Genomic DNA, 25,012 nt, shown 5'->3' on the forward strand with positions numbered 1-25,012 from the left:
GGTCCATACTTGTGCCTGTGGCCCGTCACCAACAGCACCACTGTTACGTGGCATCTGCCACTAAACAGGAGCTCCCTTCCACAGCAGGGCATCCCCTCAGAGATAACCCCCGACTGGCCAAGAACAATGGGCCTTCCACGGTCCTCAGGGCTATGCTGATCCCCAGAGCCCCGCAGGACCCAGCTGAGCCCAGCCCATGCCCCCAGGGGCCGAATGTGTGCCAGTCCCCAGCATGTGGGATCGGGAGGGGGCACCTGCACGGTGCTGGACGCCATTTGCCCCCGGCAGCTGGCAATTAGGCAGCCACTCTCTGAAACACACCAGGCCTCATCAGCCAGCCAGTAATGAACAGCCCCGGAACATGGCCGCAATTCAGGAAAGATGATCCCCGAAGATAGGAGCCACTTAAATCCTGGCAGTGGCCACGGGTCCCCTTGGTAACCTGCAGCGCTCAGCACGACTTGGCCACTGAGCTAATTGCTGTTCCCTGCGATGGTCGGCTGGGCTCTAATTGCTGACATCCTCCAGGTGAGAAGCCCTGCGTGTTCTCGGGCCGCCCGGGAGGCCCCTGCAGGAACCAAGTGGCTCGGAAAACGGAGCCCCTGATTGTGTTTAATTAATCAAAATAAGGTTTGCAGAAAGGATTAATTACAAGCTCAGGGGAAGTTGTGACACTGGATGTTTCACAGCTGGGCATGATGGGTGGCTTGGCTCGGTGAGAGGGCAGCTTCTTTTGTAAAAATATAGATCTTTATGTGTTCATGTGGGGGGTGGTGTGGGGACAGAACTCAGGGCCACACCCCACCCACACTTCCATTGTCCAGCCTCCCACAGCTGCCAGGCAGGGACAGCAGGCACAGGAGGCACAGCACTGTGTGAGCCGGGTGTGTCCACGAATACAGAGGGTCTGCTCGTCAGCAGCTCTTGCTGCCATTAAACCCCTGCGACAGTGAACTTGGAGGAGAAGCTGCCTTTGGCCTGTGGCTTAGGAGGGTCCAGGCCATGGTCGGGTGGAGGCAGCTGTCACAGCAGAGAGGATGCTTATATCTCCAGTCAGGGACCAAAGAGGAAGGAAAAGTCAGGGTCCCATTGTGCCCTCCGAGGACCCAGTGACCTAGACCTCCCACTGCCCACCTCCTAATGGCTCCACAGCCTCCCCAGGGCACCCTACATGGCCGTGCCTCTACCCATGGGCCTGGGGGAATCCCAGATCCAAGATCCAGCGGGAGGGTATGGCTGGAGCTAGGCAGAACCACCTGGCATCCTCTGAGGAGTCTGGAAGGTGGGTACTCAGCTGCCGCATGGGGCTGGACACGAGCCCTGAGCTCCAGGGCCTGCACACACACACCCAGTGCAGCTTCCTTGCCCATCTGTAACCATCAGCTGGCACACACGGCACCGTCCTGGACACGGGGGCATAGCATGCATAGGCCCAGTGTGAAGAGGCAGGAGCTGCTAATGAAGACTCAGCGGGAGTGACGGTGTGGACACTGCTGGTCTCATCCCTGCAGGGGGCCCCTGGGTGTGCATGCAGAGGTGCCCTGCATCCTTGCCTAGGGGTTCTGGGGGCTCCCAGGACCAGCAGGAAGCATAGGGAGTTCCTGTCCCAGAGGAGCCACAACCCTGCTGGGAGACAGCAGAAAACAAAGTGATAGTTCCTGGCAAGCCCTATTCTAGGGCATCCTCTTTCCCTCCCAAGTCACCCCAACTCCCAGCCGCAAGCTGCTGGGTGCCTTCCAGGGAGCCCTGGGCTCGAGGGTGAATGCTGGGAACACCCAGCTCCGGGAATGGTGTGAGTGCACTCGCTGAGCTGTGAGGAAGGAGAGACAGCGCCCTCAGCAGGCCTCAGGGACCGGGCCACACAGTGGGCGGTGCTGGAGTCGCTCGCTGGGATTGGTCAGGCCTCACACGCTGATTGGCTACTCTCTGTTCGATGTTTTACATATCATAGTCTGGATTTGGAATCTGGTTGCAGGCTGAGGGATAGGGGGAATGGGCGCCCCAGAAGCTGCCTGCCTGCTGAGCACTGTCTAGGTCACCTGGAGGCCACCTGTGGGAGGACTGATGCTCCAGAACTGACTGTAGGGGGCTGGGGATTTAGCTCAGCGGCACAGCGCCTGCCTGGCAAGCACGAGGTCGTGAGTTTGATTCCCGGTACCAGAAAAAACAACAACAACAAAAAAACCAGAACTGACTGTGGTGACAGCTGTGCCAGTGTTGAAGTGACTTTAAAAATCACTGAATTGTATACTTTTGTTGGGAGCCGCTGAAGCTGGAAAATAATTACACGTGCTGGACGAAGCCAGCGCCAGCCTGAGAACACCCGAGCTCCTCCAAGTAAACAAGCCCCTCAGAGTAAACAAGCCTTTGTAACTTGTTAACTGGTTGCTGGGCAGCAAGAGAAAAAATTAACCAACCTCTCCAGGGTATAAATAAATACTCTACTGTTTGGGGGCAGTCCTCTTGCTCATCAGGCAAGAGGTAACGCCACCTGACCCCAGCTCTTGTCTCTTGTCTTTATTTTTCTCCTCCCCACCACCCTTTCTCTCCGGGGTACAATGAGAGACCAACGAGAGACCAACGAGGTTCCCTACATACTTTTAATGGGTACATTTATTCTTTTTCTTTCTTTTCTGCCTGTGTTTGTTTTGAGACAGGTCTCAGTGTTACCCAAGCTAGTCTTGAACTCCTGGGCTCAAGTGATCCTCCTGTCTCAGCCTCCCACATGTTAAGTTTTTGTGTTGTTCAGCAGTGGGATGGAACCCAGGGCCTCAGGCATGCTAAGGGCTCTACCACTGAGCCACAGACACCAGTCCCTGAAACAGGTACACTTTATGATATGTACATAAAATAAAATCCAAGAAAAACAGTTTGCAGTTCCTCAATAAAACAAACAGAATTGCCATAGAAGCCAGCAATTCTGCTCCTGGGTATACTCAAAAGAATTGAAAGTAGGTGTCAAAACAAAATGCACGTAACAGTGCAAGTGTTCACAACAGACAGAGGTGGAAACAGCCTGAAAGTTCACCAGCTGATGAGTAATCAGCGTGGAGTGTCTGCACAGCAGGGTATGCTTCCGCTACATGGAGGAACAAAGCGTCGATCCATGCTTCAACACCGTCTTAGTTACTTTCCCATTGCTGAGACAAAATACCTGACACCCAAAGTTAAAGGAGGAAAGGTTTCTTTAGCTCACAGTTGTAGAGGTTTCAGTCCATGATCAGCTGCCTCCAAGGTAGGGTGGCATGGCAGAGGGGCAACAGTTCATTACAGGCAGAAGGTAGCAAAAGCAAGCAAGCAAGGGATGAATGTAGCTCTTTCTGTCTCTTATATCTCATGCAGGCTGTTTAGGACAGGTAGTACTCACACCTGGTGCCCTTGATCCTAGCATTGCACTGTGAATCAATTTTAGTGTCACACACTGTAGATAGAACTACCTCTGAAAAAACCCCACATATGACTGCAAGAGGATTTGGGAGGACATCTAGACACAAGCCATAACAAATACAGACTTTAAAAACATTAGTCTGGGCTGAGATGTGGTTCAGGGGTAAAGTGCTTACTTTGCACACATAAGGCCCTGGGTTTGAGTCCCAGCATGTCAAAAGAAATTAAGTAAAAGGAGCCACATATGAAAGGCTACATAGTATATGATTCCATTTTTATGAATCATATAGAATATGTCAATTCGTAAAGGCAGAAAACAGATGAGTGGTTATTAGGAGCTAGAGGAGACATGGGCGATCGAGGGAGTGATAGCTAAAAAGGAAAAAGCTGCTTTCAGGGTGAGTGAAATGTGCTCAGATTGTGGTGGTAGTTATACAACTCAGTGAACATACTAAAAGTCACTGAATTGTTCAAACGGGTGAATTGTACAGTATACTCATTACATCTCAGTAAAGCTGCTAATATATAAGTATATATATATATATGTGTGTGTGTGTCATGCATTCCAATAAAGTTGCTTAAAAATAAAAAACACAGCTAATACAATGACTGTAATTACTATATACAGTATTGCAAACATGTACTAATAAAAAACACGGCATGGTGGTGCACACCTTTCACCCTAGCACCCTGGGAAGCTGAGGCAGGAGGATCAAAAGTTCAAGCCCATCTTGGGCAACCTACTAATTTAGCAAGACACTATCTCGAAATTTAAAAAAAAAATGTTGTTAAAGGGCTGAGAGTATAGCTCAGTTTTAAGGCCCTAGGTTCAATCATCAGTAAAAAAAAAGAAAAGAAGAGAAAAGAAAAGAAAAGAAAAGAAAGGAAAAGAAAGAAAAGAAAAAGAAAAAAGAAAAGAAAAGAAAGAAAAGACACTGTGAAACTACCCAGAAAGCTGTCAGTACAACTGACTCCAGATATCCTCACATTGGAGTTCATACAATGGAAAGCTACTGCACAAAAACCAAACAGTGGTCCAACTTTGATTACTAGCAGAGTCACATAGACTTCTAAATTCCCCTGGAGATTACCCATGAAGGGAACTCACTGTGTAGCCACAAACCTTAGCTGCAAGGGAGTCTGGGAAATATAGTCTTTGCTTTCTGAACTATACAGAACCAGCCGGGACATTAAGAGGTAAAGCAGGGAAGATGGAGAAAAGGAAGGTTCCTGACAGAGGGAGGGATATGAACAAAGACAATGAGGTGTATTCAGGAAACAAGCCATTGGCCAGGCCATCCAGCCATCAAGAGGGGTCTGGGTTTATCCTGGGCACCTTTAGTCAGAGTGGGCACTGGATTTGATTTTGAGGAGATGCCTGTGGCCATGTGTGAACAGGTTTAGGGGACAGAATCCAGGGATAAGAGAGGAGGTCACTGTGGCCTTGACATCTGGGACCATGATAGCTGGGGTCAGGGTGACAGGGGTACAGCCGGAAGGAATAGGTGGGCTTGAGACAGGGGTCAGAGGTAAACATCCAGGATGTGGTGACTAGGGTGTGGGCAGTGGGGAGGGAGGCACAGAGGCAACTCACCTGTCTCAGACTCTGAAATTGGGAAGGCCACCATTTTCCCCTTGGTTTGCTTTTCTCTAGACTGACTCTTTATCTGTTCACATGTACTTACAAGTTATCCATACTCTGCAGAGCAGTGGGTGTGTAAGTGTTTTGCTCAAAATCTGGCCCCAGAGAAGGGGCTCAGAAAATTTTTATTTTTCTTGCCTTTCAAAGCTCAACTCAAATTAAACCTCCCCTCAGGAAGCCTTCCTTCATTCCATACCTTTCCACACCATTCCATGCCAATCCACACAATCCCACACCAATCCACACCATCCCACACCAATCCACACCAACTCACACCATTGCACACCAATCAGTTGTGAATCAGAATCCCTGCATGGGAAGGGGAAAGACTGGATCAGGCACGGGGCTCAGTCCCTCAAGGTTGGAAGATGGGAGTGTCAAATACCACAGACTCAGAATACCAGCCCCTCAAGAGCACGTGTTGCCTTCCCAGTCCCTTTAACACCTTCCCTCTCATTTGCCTCTGGACACGTGGAGGCTTCTTCCTCCAGGAAACAGGCTGGCTCATCAGAGTCACCCAGCACTGTCTGTTCCCTGCCATCAACACCTGTCATATTCAGGTTTCCTTGTAATAGCAAGTCTGTCTCCCCACTGGATGGGAAGCCTTTTTACTTCAGGGAGCCCCAGGAAGTCATACTGGGGAAGTGAAATGGAAGTGACCTGAAGCTTTCAAAGTCTATGCAACAAATGTTTATCAAGCACCTACTGCATGCCAAATGCTGATCAGGGCGGTGAAAATGAAGGCAGGCACATGTGAGAAGGAAAAGGTAGAAAGGTTTCAGAGCAACCTCCTCCAGGGAGGGGGCATCTGTGTCTGTCAGAACTGGTGATAATAAATCACCAGTTTGGTAATAAATAATCCCTAAATGGGGAGGGGAAACAAGTTATATCATGTACAGATACAGCTTCTCTATGATGAATGAGATCATTATGTATATTTTCTTTCCCACCATCTAAATAGTGTATAGGGTTCCCTAGTTGTTTTGTTTTTCGTTTGTTTTGTTTTGGTTTTGTTTTTTTTCCGATACCAGGAATCATACTCATGACCTCGAACTTGGCAGGCAGGCGCTGTGCCACTGAGCTAAATCCCTAGTCCCCTAACATTTTTTTTTTTTTTTGTCTTTTTGAGACAGGGTCTCGCTATGCAGTTCGGACTGGCCTTGAGCTCACTTTGTAGCCCAGGCTGGTCTCGAACTCTCAACAATCCTCCTGCCTCAGCCTCCCAAGTGCTGGGATACCAGGCGTGTGCTACCACACCCGGCTTAAGCTGCAAATTATCTTGTCCTTTGATGACACATTATGTGATAACAGCATGGGAATAGGTCTAACTGTTTCCATTCCCTAAATGTTTCCAGTCACATGTTTTGTTTTTAATATTGGAAAATGAAATGTGCTTACAATAAATATTTGTAATCTAAATAGCTAAAAAAATAAATACATAAAATGTACCAATAAAATCTGATTAATATTAAAAAATAAATAAGTAAAGCCTGAAGTCTTTGTGACTTAATGCAAGTTCTTTCTTGCACATGAAAAAAGCCTGATGTGGCAGGCACTAACTTTTATCTGGTGATGCAGGGCTCAGAATCCTTCTATCATGTGCCCTGGTATCGTAACTCATCGCCTCCCGGGCTGCCATGATAGGAACTAGGAGGCAAGGGACTTCTCAGCTGGCTGGAGGTAATGCATTCATGTCACAGCCCATTGGCCAGGACTGGTCACATGTCTCTGCCCAGCTGCAAGGGAGGCTGGGATTGTGGCCATGTCTGGAGCATGTCCCCACTCCCTCCTGTGCCCAGCAAAAAGCACATGCAGGAGGAAGGAGGGGACATTTGAGGGGCAGCAGGGGGACTGAGGCCAAACCCTCAGTTACTGGTGTGGATTTACAGTAATGCTCCAGCAGCTTTCTCTTTTGTATTGTTTTGTTTTTGTTCATTTTTATCATTGGGGAGTGAGGCAGGGAAGGAACAGGTGAGTCTTTAAAGGTTGGTTTTTAGGGCTGAGTCTGCGCTAGGAGCTGCCCGTGGACCGTTCCATCTCATTAGGGCTCATACAGCCACAGGCACGCAGGGATCACAGAAGAGGAGACTGACTTCCACCTGGCTTGGCCATTTTCCAGGACAGAAGCCAATGGGACCTTTCCGCAATGGTACGCTGGAGTGGTGGCTCACGGGGAAGAGGGGAGACACTAAGTAGCTGAAGAGGAAACACACCCACCACAGATGGGTCGGGGTGGGACAGGGTGGTGCGTCCTTGGCGCACATCGTGATGTGTATTTATTGCTGCTAATGTTTGACTGCACAGGTTTCTTAAAGGTTCAGGATCTAGGTGTCTTCAGGTGAACGTTTCTGTTTGCCTCAGACCCCTCTGCTCCCTCCTGTTCTGCACCCAGCTGCCCCTGACTGGTCCCAGAAGCCCCTGGCTTGAGGTTCCTGATGGCAGATGGGTCCTTTGCTGGTGTCATGCCTGTCTGATAACAGGCTTCTGGGTACCATAGGCTGTCAAGGATAGCCACTGAGCAATGAGGATTACAGCCATCCTCCTCTGCCCCTCCCAAATCAGCAGATATGGGGTGGGACCCTGAATGTCCCCTCCGCCTCAGGCTGCGTGGGACCTTCTCATGGGCACAGTTTCTCAAGACCTTGGTGTCTCCACATCCTCCTCTCTCTTCCCTCACATGTCTGATGAGCATGGACTCTCACCTGCTAAGGTCCTGTTTCCCCTGCAGCAGAGCAGGGAGCTCTATCCCCACCATTTCAGTCCCCCAGGAGGCCTGCCCAGAAATGCAACCACACGGCTCGAGACGGTCCAGTGGGCACTTTATTGTCATTAGGGGTGACTCTTGTGGACAGGGCAGGGTGCCTAGAGGGTTACACAGGAGCCAGGTCTTCTAGGGTGATGTCTGTTCCCAAACTCATCTGTGCTCACAGCCACCAGCAGCGCTGGAGTTTCCCAGACCAATATCCCCAGAGATTGCAGCACGGAGAGGCTCTGCCCACCCACAGGAGGAGCCCGGGAAGCCAGAACTGGGGCTGGGGCAGGGCGCACGCTGAGAGTCTGGCCGCATGCAGCAGGGGACAGGAGCTGGGCATGGACATCCTGGCGCCTGCTCTCTATGGGGCTCCTTAGACGACGTGGAAGAAAGGGGCTCAGGTATGGGCAGTGTGGGTTTCCCTTCTTGGCTGGCTGTTGCGTCCCTGAAGGAAGGGCTCAGGTGTGCGGTGGGGTCTAAGGAGGGGCTGGGGGCTGAGAAGAGCTGGGGCACACAGGGCTCAGGTGTCCTGGACCCCAACTCTATACACAGGAAGCGAGGCTCACGCTTCCAGGGGCTCCCTAGCCCAGGATGCTCGCCGCCCTGGGTGCTGCCGCTTCTCCTGGGCCCCCTGGCCCCGACTCAGGTCATCCAGGAGCCCCAGCAGGAGGCTGGCTTGGCCACAGGCACCCCAGGGCCCACACAGCCCTCCTGGGGCCCTCTTGCCGGGGTGTTGGCGCTTCTCGGGCAGCGGTGCCCCCTCTCTGTCCTCCTCCACGTCCTCTTCCCAGCTCCTCTGGCTGAGGGGATCTACCAGCCTTCGGCCTGGGTGCTGCCTCTTGGTGACCGGGTACTCCAGCCAGGGTGAGCGCCGGCCAGGGTGCTGCCGCTTGTGGAGCCCCACGGTACCCACTTCCTCCTCCTCTTCTTGAGGCCTCTCCTCAGTGTCCTCCTCCCTTTTACCTGGGTGCTGGCGCTTCGAAAGCCAGTCGGGCTGCGAGAGCTGGGACTCTGGGGGTGGAGAGCAGCCCTTAGAGACGTGCCTGAGCGACCCCCCAGGGACACACAGAGGGTCCAAGCCCTGTTCCACCCTCCCACCCTGTGTGACCTTCGGGCGAGCATGCAACCTCCCTCAGCCCCTGTTTCTTTGGGTGTAAAGTGGTGCAGCCGGCACCCAGGAGGCTGCCAGCAAACTGCAACAGCATGACTGGCATTTAGGTGCCTAGGGAACAATATTTGTAGCTGTCACACACAGGTGAGGGGGGTCCCCAGAGACCCCCGCTGATGGTCCATTCTGAAACAGAGGAGGAAGCTGGCCCTGCGGGGAGGGGACAGGGACAGCGGGAGCTCCCTGCTCACCATGCTCGATGGGCGCCCCTGGCAGCCCCTGGAGGTCTTCCCGGAGGAGGAGTAGGCGCTCTGCCTGCCGCAGGAGGTCTAGGCCAGGACCCTCAGCCTCCATCGCTGCTTCTTGCTGGGCATGGCCCCTCGGGACACTGGTCAGGATCAGGATCAGGGAAAGGGGCCACCAAGGGCCATGCATCACGGCGTCTGGGAATAGGGACAGGAGGGCTGAGCACACTGCTCCCTGCTCCCTCCAGCTCCTTGTTCTCACACTGCTCCCCTCCTGAGCAGGACCCTCTGCACCTCCTGTCCCCTGTCCCCTGTCCTTGTCACCTGTCCTGATGCCCAGGGACCATCCCTGCTGCTCCCACCCTGGACATGCTGATCAGCTATCCCCAGGCTCCAGGCTGCTGTCCAATGCCGGCCCCCCCCCAAGCCTCCTGTTCCGATGGTCCCTCCCCAAGGACCAGGTGCCAGGCATCGCTCACATGGGCACCGCTGTGTCTCTGTCAACTGGAGACCCAGGTTTGGAGCTGCATTCTATGTGCAGTGCTGGGCTAGCATTAGAGCCACTGAACCCTAAGCCCAGGGTGAGGACCCCAGGGCAAGGATCCCCTGTTAACACTGGGCTCTGGCACCCCCGCTGGTTGGGTCCAGGTCCCCTGCAGCTGTCACCTCGAGTCAGGGGCCAGGAGCCAGGGTCCTGTGGGCTGAGGGTCGGGGGTCCCACCTGCAGAGGATCCGGGGCCAAGGCTGGAGGGTGGAGGGTCCAGTCCGGGTGCTGTCCTGGTCGGGCGAGTTGTCTGCTGCCAGCGCTGTCCCTCTTATATGCGCATGGGGCGGGGAGGGGCTGGGAGGGGCGGGGGTCCGCAGTCCTGGGGACTATCGGTGGGCGGAGAGAGGAAGGGAGGGACTGGGAGGAGACAAAGGAACAGATGCTGAGGAAAGGACCTGAAAGACTTAGGGGGAGGCAGGGAGTCTGATCTTGTCTGCGCTACTTCCCCAGGCCTCCCCTCCCCACCTCCCCACCTCGCTTCTTCTCATCTGTTCGATGGGCGGAGAGGACCATTGTCAGAATCCAGTGGCCTTCAGATACGTCCAGGTCTTGGCCGGTTTTGCTTGATTCCTGAAGTGCTTGAAAATGTCTGAAAACATGGCATTTTAAGACCAGAACTTAGGGGAGAGTGGGTTTACGACTTCTGCTGAGAAAGAGGCAGGTTCCCCGCTGGTGAGGACAGCAGCCACACCGGTCACTCGGCACCCTTCCCCAGTGCCCCCAGTGCCACCGGTCCTGGGGGAAGGGACGGAGTTTGCTGGAGCCCCGCCCCCAGCAGAGGAGGAGTGGGGCCAGTGAGGGGACAGGTGCAATGTCAGGAGCGTGTCCCCCGCCCATCCCCAGGGCCTGGCCGTCTCACCAGGGTGGGGAGGCCACAGGTCTGACGTGGCCAGCAGAGGCTCAGTCCTATGTGTCCATGGGTTGGAGATGCAGACGCCTTGAGCTGGGCACAGATTCAGGAGCTCGGGAGTTGGGGTGCCGGGCTGAGGTGTTGGGTGTCCCCACAGGGTAACGCCAGCCAGCCGGGACAGTGTGCGGGTGTGAGGTGCCAGGGTGGAAGCTAGAGCTACCAGGGCTGCGAGAGGCTTCCAGAAGCTTCCCAGAGGGGTATCAAGCACCACGGTCCCGTCTGCTGTGCATGGCTGCTGCAGTCCCAGTGGAGGTGAGGCTTGTCTCTCTCAAACACACACACACACACACACACATACACACACACACACACACACGTGTGTGCCCTCCAGGCTGGCTGTCTGCATTTGATGATTGTTCCTTCCATTATGCCCGGCTTTCCTGGCACACCCCCGCCCACCCCGTTCACGAGGTGAGCAGGCTCTGACTCTGCGTCGCAGACCGGCCAGGGCTGGGAGGCAGTGGCTCCAGCTGCACAGTCCTCTCTGGGTTTCCAGGGAAGAAGCCATGGCTTGGAGAAGCGGCCTGCTGCGCACCCTACTCCCAGGGTGGATGGGTGACCCCCTCAACCAGACGCAGGTCCTGGGGAGTCACCACCCTTGCCAGGCAGGAAGTCAGACAGACTTCATCCCACAGGAGGGGAGGTGCGTAGCGCGACTGGCCTGGGGCGCCGTCTGAAGTGTGCCCACGTGTGCCATCCACAAGACAGTTCCACCCCGCAGACTCTCCCGCAGCTGCCCTTTCCGAGGCACGCTCAGGGGCACTCAGCACACCTGACTCAGAGCAGGAGGCACCGTGGCCCGGAGCTGGCCATCCAGAGCCGTGGTACCCGCTTCCTGTGCCCTGGGGGAGCCAGCCCGGGTGGGGACTGCTGCGTGAGAACACTGTGTCACCAGCCACACGCGTGGGCTGCGACAGTGGACTTGGCTTCTGTGTAGGGAGGGACTTGGGGACAGGGAAGCAGGGGCAGAGAGGAGGGAGGGGGCTGGCTTCTCGCTGTCAGCCCATCCTGCTCTTTGAGTTTTTTCTCTCTGCAGTGGGCATTGCCGATCGAGAAACGAACCCTAAAACCGAGACAACAGCAATCTCATCTCAGTCTCAGAGCAAGGGATATGCATGTGGATGAAAGGAGCTTGCCGAGGCGGTGGGGAGGGTTGGGGACCCTGAGATCAGCGCAGACCCCTGCGTCTTTGGTGACCTTGGCGGAACAGCTCCTTCCAGATCAGCCAATTCCTGGAGGGTAAACCCCTTTCACATGCAAACGAACCATCTTCCAGATTCACCCTGGGCTCCTTCCCGGAGCTGTCACTGTCCTGCCACAGTCGCCAGGGCCCCGCATTCATTCCCTCAGAGCCAGGGACCGACAGTCCTCATGCCCCAGCCTGCTGAAATGACCCCAACAGGCCAATGTGAGGGGCCTGCCCATCCCTTCCTGTGGAAACCATACTAAATGGAGGCCCTGCTCCGTGCCCTTTGCCTGCTGCCCCCAGCCACCCTCGAGCCTCTTTTGGGCCTCGCCACACACCGAATAATGATCCGGGCTACACTCTAACACAGCACAGAGGGGCAGCCGCTTGAGACCCTGCCTCCCAAGTGGCGCTGGGAACCCGAGAGCCAAACCCAGGGCCTCTTGCTGCTGGGTGAACGAAAGGCACCCCTGAGCCCTGCCCCAGTCCCAGCCCACTGGTGCGGCTGCAGGCATCTGTCTAGTTTGCTTTCCCTCTGATAATAGAAATGTGCTTGATCTGAGGCTGCCGTCGCTTATCAGATGAGCAGAGCTGCGCTTGGGAAATGAGGAACGCGTGATGTAGTGGTGAGTGTGGGCACGGTGCCCCTCTCCAGCTTCTCCAGCTTCCGGGAGCTGTGCTGATTTCCCTGACCCCGCCTCCTCAGATCCCTGTTTGTCTCTCTCCTGCTCCAAATCCAGGCGTGGCCTGAGGGTACGGGAGAGTCAATCAACCCTGAGCCCCACAAGGACCCAAACTGGCCCCCTACCTTACTGTTCCATTTTGCGTATGGTAGTTTCTTTTTTAATTAAACTTTTTATTTTGAGATCATCACAGACTCCCATGCTGCCACAGGAAGTATTACAGAGATTTCCAGACATGGTGGGCACACTTGTCATCCCAGCACTTGGGAGGCTGAGGCTGGAGGATCACCATGAGTTTGAGGCCAGCCTGGGTTATATAGTGAGTTCAAGACCAGCCTGGACTGCACAGAGAGATCCTGTTGATTAGTCACAAGGCAGCCCCCCTCCCTCACGGGGGATTTAAGCTCTTTTATTAAGGAGTTAATAAAAACCCCTTCCTCTTCACCTGTTCCCCTCCAGTTCCCCTCGACAAAAGCCAACCCTGCCCTCATCCGCCTTGGCAGAACCAGACGTTCAACTCTGATGAACAGCATCCCCTGCTCAGGCTGTTCTGACCCACCAACAACCCCTCCCAGAAAATGTTCTGGACCACAGACACCTCCCTGAAAGTTAGCTTTAAAAACCCATGCTTTGCTCAGCTCGGGGCTGTCCTAGTACCCTGGGCAGCCTGCTGTGTTGCTCCCCGCAATAAAGACTCCTCTCGTGTCAGAAGGTGTGGTCTGGTTCTGTGTGGGTCTCTACCCGATCATATCACCTGTCTCAAAAAAAAAAAAAAAAAAACAGACAGACAAGAGGGAGGTAGGAAGAAAGAAAAAAAAGGAAGGGAGGGAGGGAGCAAAAGACAAAGGGAGGGAAGGAAAGAGGGAGGGAGGGAGGGAGGGAAGGAAAGAAGAAGATGAAAGATCATAAATATCTTCAGCTCTTCTTAATGGTATATCTTGTAAAACTCTAGAGCAGTGGAGGCAAACCTATGGCACACAGGCTGCAGCAGGCTGTTTGTATCAGTGAAAGCTCTAAGAGGTTCGCCACCCCTGCTCTAGAACAATACTCCAACAAGGATATTGGTGAGCCCACTGACCTTGCACAGATCTCCTTGGTTTTACAGGATTGTGTGTGTGCGTGTGTGTTGTTCTATGCACTCTTATCACATGTGTAGGTTTACCAACCATGTGGTGGCATTTTTTGCTCCATGTGGTGCAAAAAATGGTACCTGTTGTATGCTAAATTCTCTCCTTTATTGACCCAACAATAAAGGTCTCCCCCAGGGTCATTAGCAAGCACCTCAGCAGTTCTGGAAGACGGGTCTATTAAGTGTCAGTCCTTCTCCCTGACCCAGACCCTGCTGTGGCCCTGGAGCACGTGGCCCCATGGCTAATGCTCTGCATGGATCCTCGGGTCCTGGCTTCCCAACTGCACTCAACAAGTGTCCCCAGTGCCACACCACCATGGGGCAGGGCCCTGGGTGGGAACTCACTCGGTGGGCAGAGGAGACCTAGACATTGGAGGAGCAGGGTCTGAAGGGCTCTCTGGAGAGCAGCGAGGAGTTGGGTTTTGTCCTCATGGCAGCAGAAACACAGAAGGTTTTCAGGAAGAGCAGGATCAGGTCTGATTTACCCCTTCAATGCCCTGTCCCTGCTTGGTGCTTGCGGGTGGACACATGCTCCCTGGGGAAAGTCCCCTGCCTCAGTTTCTCTGCTCAGGCCCTCATCCTGCTTCCTCCCTGGGCTCAGCTGTGTCTGCTCTCACTCTGTGGCCTGGGTCCTCACCAATCCTCTCCCCTCTTGTGAGAAGGGAGGACCTCTGCCTCTAAAATGGCCCCTTACCAGCTCTAAGGATGCACATGGGACCTGGGTGGCTGGAGCCACATGAGCATGTGAGGCGCTGGTCTGGGTAACCAGAAAGGAAAGACTCAGGTCAGCTTCTGGTGTGGCTGCATCCAGGAGGCCGGCTCAGGCATCTGTTCTTTTTTTCCATTTGTAAACCCTTCTCCACTCCAGATGGCTTCATTCTCAGGGGTCCTGCAATCAGCAGGAGACTTTAACTGGGAAGAGATGCCATGTGGAGGAAAGGGCAGAGGGCAGATCAATCAGAGGGCTCCCTGGAGGTGGAGGGGCAGTCACCAGCCTGGAGGGACAGGTGAGTGGACAAGAGGGGCACACTCCTCCAGGACCCGCTTCCTGTTCTCTCCTGAGCCTCAGCTCCCAGAACAATGCAGTGTGGGGATGGCTGCTCCCTGCACACAGGCAGCTCAGCCAGCCTGGCCCAGAGCCCGAGCCAGGGCTCACGCTCACAGCGCAGACCCCGCCAAGACTGGCCGGATCTGAGGTCTCAGTGCCCCGCAGCATGGCAGGTCGCTTCTTGTTTTTTCGTTTTGAGATGGGCTCTCACTATGTAGTCCAGACTGGTAGTGATCTTCCTTGCCTCAGCCTCCTGTGTGCTGAGATTGTAGGTGTGCATCACCTCTCCTGGCAGGTCACTTCTATCCAAGGGACACTCTCTGCCAGCTGAAGCTGCCCATGGCCCAGTGCACAGAGACCTGGCGACCTCCAGGCAGCTGTCACACAGGCAACCACCTGTACCTGTGTGTGTATAGGTATGTGTGGGTCTGCGCCCCTATGGTCCACCTTTGCGGGTGTCTCGTGTTTGTATTTGTGTGTGTGTGTGTGTGTGTGTGTGTGTGTGTGTGTGTGTGTGTGTGTGCGCGCACATGCCCACGCATGCACAGGTGCCCTCCCTGCCCCTGCCTGTGAGTCTGCAGCACTCATACATGTCCCTAACTGGGGCCCCCACGAAGTCATCTTTGTGCATCCCACAGGACTCGGCACCTGGTGGCATGGAGAGGCAGGCTCACATGGACAGAGAGGACAGCAGGTGACAGCCGGCAGGGCGGGATGGTGCCTGAGTGCCCCAAATACGCAGGAGTTACTCTGCCTGTGCAGGCAAACGGAGGCTCTGAGAGAGAGACAGAGGCTGGAAGCAGAGGGACTGGCTTCAACTCCCATCTGTGCTGTCCCCGTGCTCCTCCTGCTCTGTCCCCTGAGAAGCAGATACAGAGGAGGATGGTGAATGTGTTGGGGCGGCCGTGGACAGGGGTTGGTTTTCCTGTCACTGAACTCCTTGCTGGCAGATGAGTTTCCCTGGATGCTTGTGCGGGAAGGGGCCTCTGGGCCCCCTTCACCCCAGTGTGCATAGGGGGAGAGGTGTGACGGGGAGAAGGGAGGGGAGGACGAGGATGAACAGGAAGGAGAAGAGGGAGCCTCCAGCTTCTGTGACGTGCCCAGAGGGCTGTGGAAAGGCGCCGGGTGGGCCAGGGAGCTGACGCTGCTGACGCCGCCGTGGGACCAGACACTTCGTCATCCATCAGCACCAGAGATAAAAAGCCCCACCTTGTTCTGACAGGGGACAAACGGAAGCTAGCACCCAGGCACCTGGTCCAGGGTGTGTCTGTCTTGCTATGAGGACAGGCAGGAGCCTGTGTCCCATGACCAGCTCATTCCCTGTCTTAGTTACTTTTCTCATTGCTGAGACAAAATACCAAACACCCAAAGTTAAAGGAAGAAAGGTTTATTTAGCTCACAGTTTATGGTGGTTTCAGTCTATAGTCAGTTGGCTTCAAGGCAGGGTGGCATGGCAGAGAATAAACAGTCCATGGCAGGCAGGGGGTAGCAAAAGCAACGAGGAACAATCACAGCTCTTTCTACTCCTTATATCTTATCCAGGATGCCCACGCTTAGAGCGGGTAGCACTCACAACCTTAATCCTAATGCCCTTGATCCTGGCTTTGCACCATGAATCAGTTCCAGCACCACAACTCTAGATCCAGCTACCTCTGAAAAAGCTGCTACCTATGACCCCATAGGGTTTGGGGGGCATCTGGACACAAGCCATAACATTCCTGGATATGTGGTATTTGCAGCCTGCTCCTGGGATGGTGTGGAAATACTGGTGACTCCGGTTGATGACCGCAGAGGGTGACAGAGACCTTCATGTGGCCTGGGGAGATGCAGATGTCCTCCTGGGCCTGGGTGTCCTCACACTGCCCATGAGAAGTCATGCACATCTGGGTGGACCCTCTGTGTCTGTGCTGGGGCGGGGGGACAGTGTCACCTCAGGAGATGGTCCTACTGCCAGCAACACCACCAGGGAGTTCCCCAGAATCCAGGCTGTGGTATTCTATGACACTGTGTGACCCCAGCACTGGACTTTTGTGTAGGAAGAGTAGCTGATAAATTCCATTCTGCTGCAGTTAAGTCAGTTTAAGCTGCTTTTTATTTATTTTTTCTTTTTTTTTGAGACAAGGTCTCCCTATGTAATCTAGGCTGCACTTGAACTCACTGTGTACCTCACCTGCTGGCCTGGAATTATAGCGACCCTCTTCTCTCAGCCTCCTGATTACTGGTATTACAGGTATGCACTACCAGTCCCAACTTTCGATCTGCTTTTTCTGCCACTTGCAGATGAATGACCAACAATTGAACCAACACAGGGCCAAAGTGGTGAAGTTTCCTCAGGGCTGGGCAATCTCTCTTGGTGCAGTTTCTGCTTTTGTAAGATGATGTTAATTAACAGCACTTAAATACTGATGATGGAATGCTTCAGTCAGCACTATGGCTACTTCTACAGCATTTTCAGTGATGCCCATAAAAACTAAATGAGGTCCATATCACAGTTTCCAGCATGGTGACAAAAGACCAACTCATATGAGGCAAGGTTCAGAGGTTTTGTTCCTGGTCATCCCCCATTGCTTTGGGCCTAAGTGACCCAGCCTTCAGGGGAGGGGCCTCATGCTGGAGGCTGCTAGCCTGAGGGTCCCCTCAAGCAAAGGAGAGACAGGAAGGCACAGGGACCAAGCCTGCCAGGCCACAGCCCCATGACCTCACTTCCTCCCACCAGCCCTGTCCCCAGGTTGCCCCACCTCCCAATGGCACCAGAGGCTGGGACCACGCCTTGAACATGCAACCTTTGGGGAACTCAGCCCCGAGCCATGCAGGTTATTCTCATTTGACAGATGAAGAGGCAGAGACTCGGGAGGCTAGGTACCTTGCCCAAAGCCTCCTGGTCTCAGGAGGTCAAATCAAGGCCAAGGCAAGGCCAGGACATTCAGCCTCACCCTGCGGACAGCGTCTGCCTTGGATGTTCAGAAAGACGGTCATTTGCCTGGTGCCTTCCACAGGAGTGCAGAGGGAGGGCAGAGGCCATTCAAGGACACAGGTGGAGTGGCTGAGTGAAGGACAGGGGAGCAGATCAGGGCAGGAGGGGACAGGGACCCCGTCCTCCTTCCTAATGGTTAGTGGGAGTGTAAACTGCCACGACCACTCAGGAAAGCATAGCAGAGGTTTCTCAAAAGCTAAAACAGAAATTCCACTTGGCCCAGCTGTTCCCCTTCTAGGTCTTCCTGAAAGAGTTAAAGAGTATGTTACAGGGATCCATGGGTGGCTGGGGGGTGAGAGGGAACAGCAGGGACAGCTGGAGGACAGTGTGTGCCCCGTGGGAGCCCTGGAGCAGGTTAGGTGGCCAGGCCAAGGCCAACGCCCTCCCCGCAGCCCAACCGGCCTCACTGTCCTTCCTGGGCAGAGTCAGCTGTGGACACAGATCTGGGGCATGGGGACACATGGGGGACAGATCACAGGGAGGGCTTCATTGCAGGTGGGCCCCACCATCTGCTCCAGAATCTCGGGTCTGGCCACTTGGAGGCTGAGGCAGGGTGCTCTCTGGGGTGGCCAACTGGCCTCAGCAAATATTACTGGTGTGAGTCCCAGATGCAGGAGAGCTGTGTGGACACGGCACAGGCTTCCCAGGAGGGTGGGGCGTGGGCCTCGGCTCCTCTCTGGGCCCTGCTGCTTTAGGCAAACAGTGTTGCCTCTAGCCTTATAATTTATCATCAGGAAACGATGCTTGGGTTTTTGGTTATTTCTTTTGTGGCACTGGGGATTGACCCAGGGAGCGTAGTCCAATGCCGCAGCCCCCAGCCCCTTTTAAATTTTGGGACAAGCCTTTGCTAAGTTGTTCAGGCTACCCTCAGTCTTCCAACCCTCCTGCCTCTGCTTCCAGAATAGCTGGCATTAGAGGTGAACATCACTGCTCCTGGATAATTTTTATTTATTTGTTTATTTATTTATTTATTTATTTATTTATTTATTTAGCAGTACCGGGGATCAAACCCAAGACCTTGTGCTTGCCAGGCAGGCGCTTATGCCACTGAGCTATATCCCCAACCCCAATTTATCTTACTTTAAATGACAGTGTACCTGCTCTGGTTTGAAGAAAGAGGGTACTGTTGGTCAGAATCTTGCTGGGAAGAAGACAGCATCCTCAGATTGGAGACCACAGGATCATTTAATAAAAGACCTAGTTATAAATGTATGTAGGGGGGCTGGGGATTTAGCTCAGTGGCAAAGCGCCTGCCTGGCAAGCGCAAGGTCGTGAGTTCGGTTCCCAGTACCGGAGAAAAACCAAAACAAAACAAAACAAAAAAACCAAAACTAAATGTATCTAGGGAGCGCTCAGTCAAAGAGCACTTACTGAGCACACACCAGGCCTTAGGTTCAAGCCCCGCATGCAGAAGAGCAGGGAGAGGGAGCCGCCAGCAGCCCTAAGCCTGCGAGGGCCAGGGGAGGTGGCCGCCACCAGAGTCCAGAGAATGAGGACTGGAAAGTCACTGTGGGAGCTGAAGACGGAGGCCCCTCCTGGGCACGCAGGTCAAGGGCTGGAGCAGCGGCCCAGGGGCCACGTGGTCAGACAAGGCCCAGGGGCTCTGAGGCTGGGTGTGACCTTGACACCCCCATGCCCTCCTTGCCCCAGTGCGGGCAGTGACGGGTATGGGGTGCATCTTGAGAGGCTGTGATGGTGACCACAGCGATGAGGCTCCAATGACAGATCATCTGGGCTCATGAGAGCCGCAGCCCGTGGGTGGGCAGGACTGCACCGCCCACTTGGGGATGGGGACAGGGATGGTGATGGGAGAGGCCGGATGGGGACCGCACAGGGATGGGTCGGGAGTGGCCGGATGTGGCGGCTGTGTGGGGACGACGGGCGCCTATGATGGATGAGCACGGGGCGGAAATGAAAAGAAACTAAATACAGAACATTTAATCAATCCTGGTTGTGTCACACAGCCACCTCCACCCTCCCCGCCTGTCGCTGGAGTCAGCTCTTGTTCACATCCAGGGAAGGAGCAGACTGACACGCCCAGGATGGGAACAACAGTGCCCCTCACAAAGGCATGACACTGTCACTGCTGGCCAGGCTGACCCACACTGGGGTCACCCATGGGACAGAATGGCAGGGAGGGGGTGGAGATGTCACTTGTAATGTCACACAGAGATCATTACAGGACTAGGAAAGACACATGGGACACATAGGACACACAATCACAGGCAGCACAACAGACACACAGGGATGTGCATGAGGTCACAATGTCACCAGGACATGGCCACCACCCTCCCACCCTGCAGAAGTGATGGCAAGGCAAGGTTAAAGTGAGCTGGTGGCCTTGGGCAAGAGTTTGACCTGAGCTGAGAATGGGACTCACGACCTCCACGTGTGGGCGCTATGAAGGCTGTGGGGACAAGGCCATCAAGTGCAGGCAGGGACACCAGTGTCTGAGGGTTCCCTAAATGGAAGCAGGCATGGGTAATCTGTTAGCACACATGGCACACTGTCAAGTGGTCTTGAGGCCTGGAGGGCTGTCCTGGGCAGACAGCATCTAGACGCCTGTGGAGGACCAACAGGCACTGCCTGCATCCCCCTCCCCAGCACTGGGCTGAAAGCGCCAACACCCACACCATAAAGGAGGAGAGGCTGAATGTGCTCATGGGTCCAGGGGGCTCAGTACATGGTAGATCAGCTCCAAGGCAGATGTGGCGTGGTTGAGGGTCTGGTGGAGGATAGCTGCTCACCACCCACAGCAGCCAAGAAGCTGAGAGCGAAGGGAGGAGCTAGGGACAAAAACGTGCTGTTCAAGTTGGACCCCTAGTGATCACCTCCAAGCAGGCTCCACCTCCCAACGGCAGGCCAGCCATGGATTCACCCATGGAACAGCTGATGGATGAGGACAGCGTCCCATGACCCAGTCACCTTCTAGAGTCCCACCTCTGAACAGGAAAACTGAGGGGATATTTTAGATCCAAACTAGACTAGGCGCCATCCAAGGTCCCAGCGGGTCTGTCCCAGGGTGGAACCACCTAGAGGTCCTACAGGGTCTATCCCAGGACAGGCACAGGATGAATCCCAGCCCAGAAGGCAGGTCAAGCCCACAATTGGCCATGACTACAACCCACTGCTCCTACTCCATGCTCTGTCCCTGGCTCAGCCTCCCCAGCTCTGTGGCCCTGCCCCAGCCCTGCCCACCAGGTCCCTTCCTGATATCACATCCAGTCCTTCCCATCCCATCCCTACACCTGCCTACTGGTCCCTCCCATCCCCCACTCTGGCTCCTTCCTGGCTCTGTGCCTTGCCTGGTCTGACCCTGGCTGTCACATGGAACCTGTCCCCACAGCCACCCCTGCCACTCACAGATAGGCTACTGGTCTTGTGTCCCTGGCCGGTGAGGCTGCCTCCCCAGGCTCCTTACTGTCAGCCCTGTGAGGACAGGAGTTTCCTTTGTTTTCTGCCCTTCCCTTCACCTGGAGCAGGGCCTGGGATCTAGGAGACGCCAAATGAATGAGAAACGAATGAATGAATGAATGAATGAATTTGCCTGTCTCTTCATGGAAACCCCAAGGTTTCTTCCAGTGAGCTCCGGGCAAGATGGAGCTTGACTATAACACTGTTTTGAGGGCCCCCAAGTATAGAAGCCCCTGGGTGTCCCCCTGCCCCTTGCCAGCTGCAGCATCTGGAAGAAGCTTTTCTCTTGCTCCCCGTCTCTGGGCTCCCTGCTGACCTGAAATAGTGACCACCACAGAGGCATGAGGAGGCCCCAGCTCATGGCTGGCACTGCCCTAACGCTGTGAGATGTTTAGGTTAAGTGACCGTAAGCGAGTGGCCTGAGCCTCAGACCCCTCAAGGCAGGGCTAGGATTTGGCCTGGCCCAACTGGGTCAAAGGGCACAGGAAGCTGACTCCCGGCTGCCCTGCTCCTTCTGTGTTAGGTCCCTGCCAAGCTGCCAGGGACAGGACGAGACCGAGTGTCAACAGAGCACTCACCCAAGCGGTCATCAGGCTCCTGGCTCCTCCCAGCAGCCGCAGTGACACGTGTGTCTCCAGGGTGTCCAAGCACCAGCATGGCCCTGGAGTGGAGATGAGGGGCACTCGGGACATGGCCAGGTCCCCCTCCTGGAGTTCAGTGGGAAGCGGTGAGTTCACTCAGGTGCCATGTGAGTGATCTCCAGCACCCTTGCGACCATCCCAGGGGCAGGGGTCCGTACCCTTGAAGGCCGCACACAGGCTGTGACTTCTGATCTCAAACTAAACAAGGTGCAAACCGTGTGGCTTTCTACGCTGGACTTTCACTGCCAGCTGCCACCCCCTTTCTGCCCAAGGTGGAGTTTAATCTTGCACATTTCACTGCCTTCTGCTTCAGATGCCCCCCATGACGCCATCCCTTGGCTGCCCTTCTGTGAGCTTTCAACTGCAGTGGAAGAGTCACCCCCAAAGTCAGTGGACCCAATGGTCACAACCCAGCCCTCTGTAGAAGAGGTTGGTGGGGACGGGCTGCTGCCTCTGACGGCGGATCCCTCAGCCCACGTCTGACTGTGGTGCCGGCTGTTGGCTGAGACCTGAGCCCGGGCGGTGGCCCGGAACACCATCATGTGGCCTTTCCAGGTCACCTGGGTTTCTGCACAGTCTAGAGCAAGCAACCCAACAGAATCAGACCAGAGCCACTGTCTTCCTGTGTCTGGAGGAGCCTTGCGGGGCATGGAGCCTGCACGGTGGTGGTCACCTGCCACAGGAAGGCCCCAAGGACCACCTGGCCAGCAAGGAGGCAGGGCACCCTCGCAGCTGAGCCCGTCACGGAAGCACCGCTGAGCCGCTGTGCCTCCCTGCTCTGCAGCCTGCGGTCCCACAGCACCGCTCAGGGCTTCCCGCGAGTCCCAGGATGGCCAAGGCAATTAGCGCCTCTGCCAAGAGCAGCCGGGTGTGTAATCGCTCCGGCTGTGCCATTAGGGTGTTTCATTTAGATAACTGTCACCGCGGAGCAGGAGCGGGGCCACCAGCAGCTCGAACTGGATGGGGGAGCAGGGCTGCGAGGGCTGTGCAATGGCCCACCAGGGAGGAGGGGTTGGGCCTGTACCTGCCTGGCTCCCCGTCCCACCCTCCCCCAGGGCCACCAGTGGGTCTGGGGTGAGCTGGGCCCCCGAGAGGGGTGGAGACTGAGGTCATAAAAGCTGTCATCTTTTGCCAGGGGGACGGGGACAGAGGGCTGGAGGAGTGAGTGTGGCGGACATGGGGAGGGATATAAAAAGAATGATGAGCCCTGTCTGCGCCCCAGTGTCTCACAAGGAGGGTGGTCATTCTGTGCCGCCTTGTGTAATAAAACAAATTACAAACAGAAAGCCTTGAATGCCAGCCGTGGCCCACACGGCCCACACAGCCCCTGGTTGCACTGGAAGGTGGGGCAGATTTAGCAAGGACTGGATGCTTCTCTGTCTGGACAGGCCTTGTTCCCAGGCCCCTGCTTGGAGAAAGCTGTTCCAGCCTTCAAATGGCTGGGCAGTGGAGTGGGAGGGGACGATGGCCTGGAGCAACCATATGACCCAGAGCAGCTCACGTGGCTGCAGCCCCTGGGACAACAAGGGTTAACTGGTTTCCAGACCTGGGGGCCTTGAGGCATGAATAGGAGTGTGAGGAGGAAGAAGGCAGGAGATTAAGGAGGATGGAAGATTGTAATTCAGACTTTCCTCTCCTCTCCTCTCCTCTCCTTTCCTCTCCTCTCCTTTCCTCTTTTCTTCTCTCCTTTCCTCTCCTCTTCTCTTCCCACGGCCCCTTGGAGGCCTGGCCTCTCCCAGCTGTCTGGGTTCAGCATCCCCATGCGATGCCCCCACCTGCCATGCACCCTGAGGCCTGCACTTCTGAGCTGCCTGTCCGAGCAGCGCTGGCAGGGTGCTGCCTTCCTCACTGTCACACAGTGGGGCACCCAGCCATTCAGGGCCCTTTGGAGGGACTTCTTTTCTTCCTTGGGTTTCACTTTTTCTGTCTATTATTCTTGCGGTAATTAATGTTCCACTTGACTAATAAGATAGAATAGGTGCAGGGCTGCCACAGGCAGGGGGCAGGGACAGCTGACAGCTGGAGGAGGGAGGGAGGAAGGGAGGTGGCAGGCGCCAGGGGTGGGGGATGGGGAGCTCTGCAGGGCCCTGTGGCTACCGCCTGTGAGCGCCCAGAATCTGCATTTCTGCCCGGGGCCCAGAGCTCAGACACAGGCTGAGTGTGACAAACTTTGAGAAATCCTGATTTAAAACTGGGTACGGTAGCGCACACGCCTGTAATCCCAGCACTTGGGAGGCAGAGGCAGGAAGGTCAGTGAGAGTTTCAGGCCAGCGTGGGCTACATGGTTGAGTTCAAGGTCAGCCTGGAATACACGGTAAGATCCTGTCTCAAAAATAAATAAATAAATAAATAAAAAATCCTGATTTAAACACATTTTACTCATCTCTATAAAAGGATTGTTTTGTTTGTTTGTTTTTTGACATAGAGTCTTGCTGTGTAGCCCCAACAGTCCTGGAACTCTTGGCAATCCTCCCGCCCCAGCCTCCTGAGTGCTTTCCATGCCCAAGATATAAAAGGAGGAGGATTTTTGGAGGAGTGGTCACGGAAACAGGTGGGACACCCTGGCTTCGGCCCTGTGGACTGAAGTACTGTATGCGTGGCACCGTGCTGGCCCCATGCCCGAAGGAATATTTGCTTTAAGCATGTGACCAGTAATCATTTGGGCCATGGTTGCTTCCTTTTTAAAATTTTTTTGAGATAGGGCCTGGTACACTGTGCAGGCTGACCCTTGAGCTCTGCGTTCAAACCATCCTCCTGCCTCAGCCTCCTGTATAGTTTTCTTCCTGCAGCTCTGGGAGGAGGAGTGGGAGGGAGAGCAGCTGGAAGTGATTATGGAGCCTCAGCCCCCTGTGCTGTGTGAAGCTTTAACAAGAACACATATTACTTTCATAATTTGTAAAACCTGCTTAATGTTGTATCAACTTGTTAAATGACTAAAATAACCTTCTTAAGGCTTTAGGTACAGTAAGTATTCCTTCCTAAGATTTCTAATCAAGCGTGGGGTGGGATGGAGTCTAATTCCACGGACATTTCATCTCTGGCACACTCCTTTACACATGGGTTCCCAGCCCCCTTGGCCACGGGGGCCACATCAGCCCTGCTCTCAGGCACCCGTCACCATGTTTCAAGTGGTCAGCGTCCTCCCGACGAACCCTGGGAGAAATGCTGTTGCTGGCTGCAGGGAGCCTGGTGGCAACTTAGCGGGCAGAGGACATCGACCTCCAGGAAGCCACAGCAAGGTGGGGCCCTCGGGGTGGGGGGGTTGTTGAGCTGATGCTGTGCAGCATGTGCCAGGCCCTGGGTGCCATGCCCAGCTGAGAGAGAGAGAGAGAGAGAGAGAGAGAGA

The 25,012-nt window shown here is 54.8% G+C and overlaps 1 protein-coding gene across 2 annotated transcripts; it reads right to left on the minus strand.

Moving 5' to 3' along the window:
* Positions 1–7,831: 7,831 nt before the first annotated feature.
* Trh (thyrotropin-releasing hormone) lies at positions 7,832–9,942 on the minus strand. 2 transcript variants are annotated; one of them, XM_005387079.2, is made up of 3 exons: positions 9,856–9,942; positions 9,141–9,332; positions 7,832–8,792 (listed from the first exon to the last, which is right to left on the minus strand). In XM_005387079.2, the coding sequence occupies exons 2-3, from the start codon at positions 9,322–9,324 to the stop codon at positions 8,344–8,346; spliced, it is 633 nt and encodes a 210-aa protein (XP_005387136.1). In that variant the 5' UTR covers positions 9,325–9,332; positions 9,856–9,942; the 3' UTR covers positions 7,832–8,343. The 2 variants fall into 2 exon arrangements, with proteins under 2 accessions (XP_005387136.1, XP_013370819.1); XM_013515365.1 differs by having other exon boundaries at positions 9,801–9,901.
* Between the last annotated feature and the right edge of the window lie 15,070 nt (positions 9,943–25,012).

This window comes from Chinchilla lanigera, unplaced genomic scaffold, assembly GCF_000276665.1.
Source record: "Chinchilla lanigera isolate Chin_1 unplaced genomic scaffold, ChiLan1.0 scaffold00028, whole genome shotgun sequence".
NCBI classification, from domain to species: domain Eukaryota; kingdom Metazoa; phylum Chordata; class Mammalia; order Rodentia; family Chinchillidae; genus Chinchilla; species Chinchilla lanigera.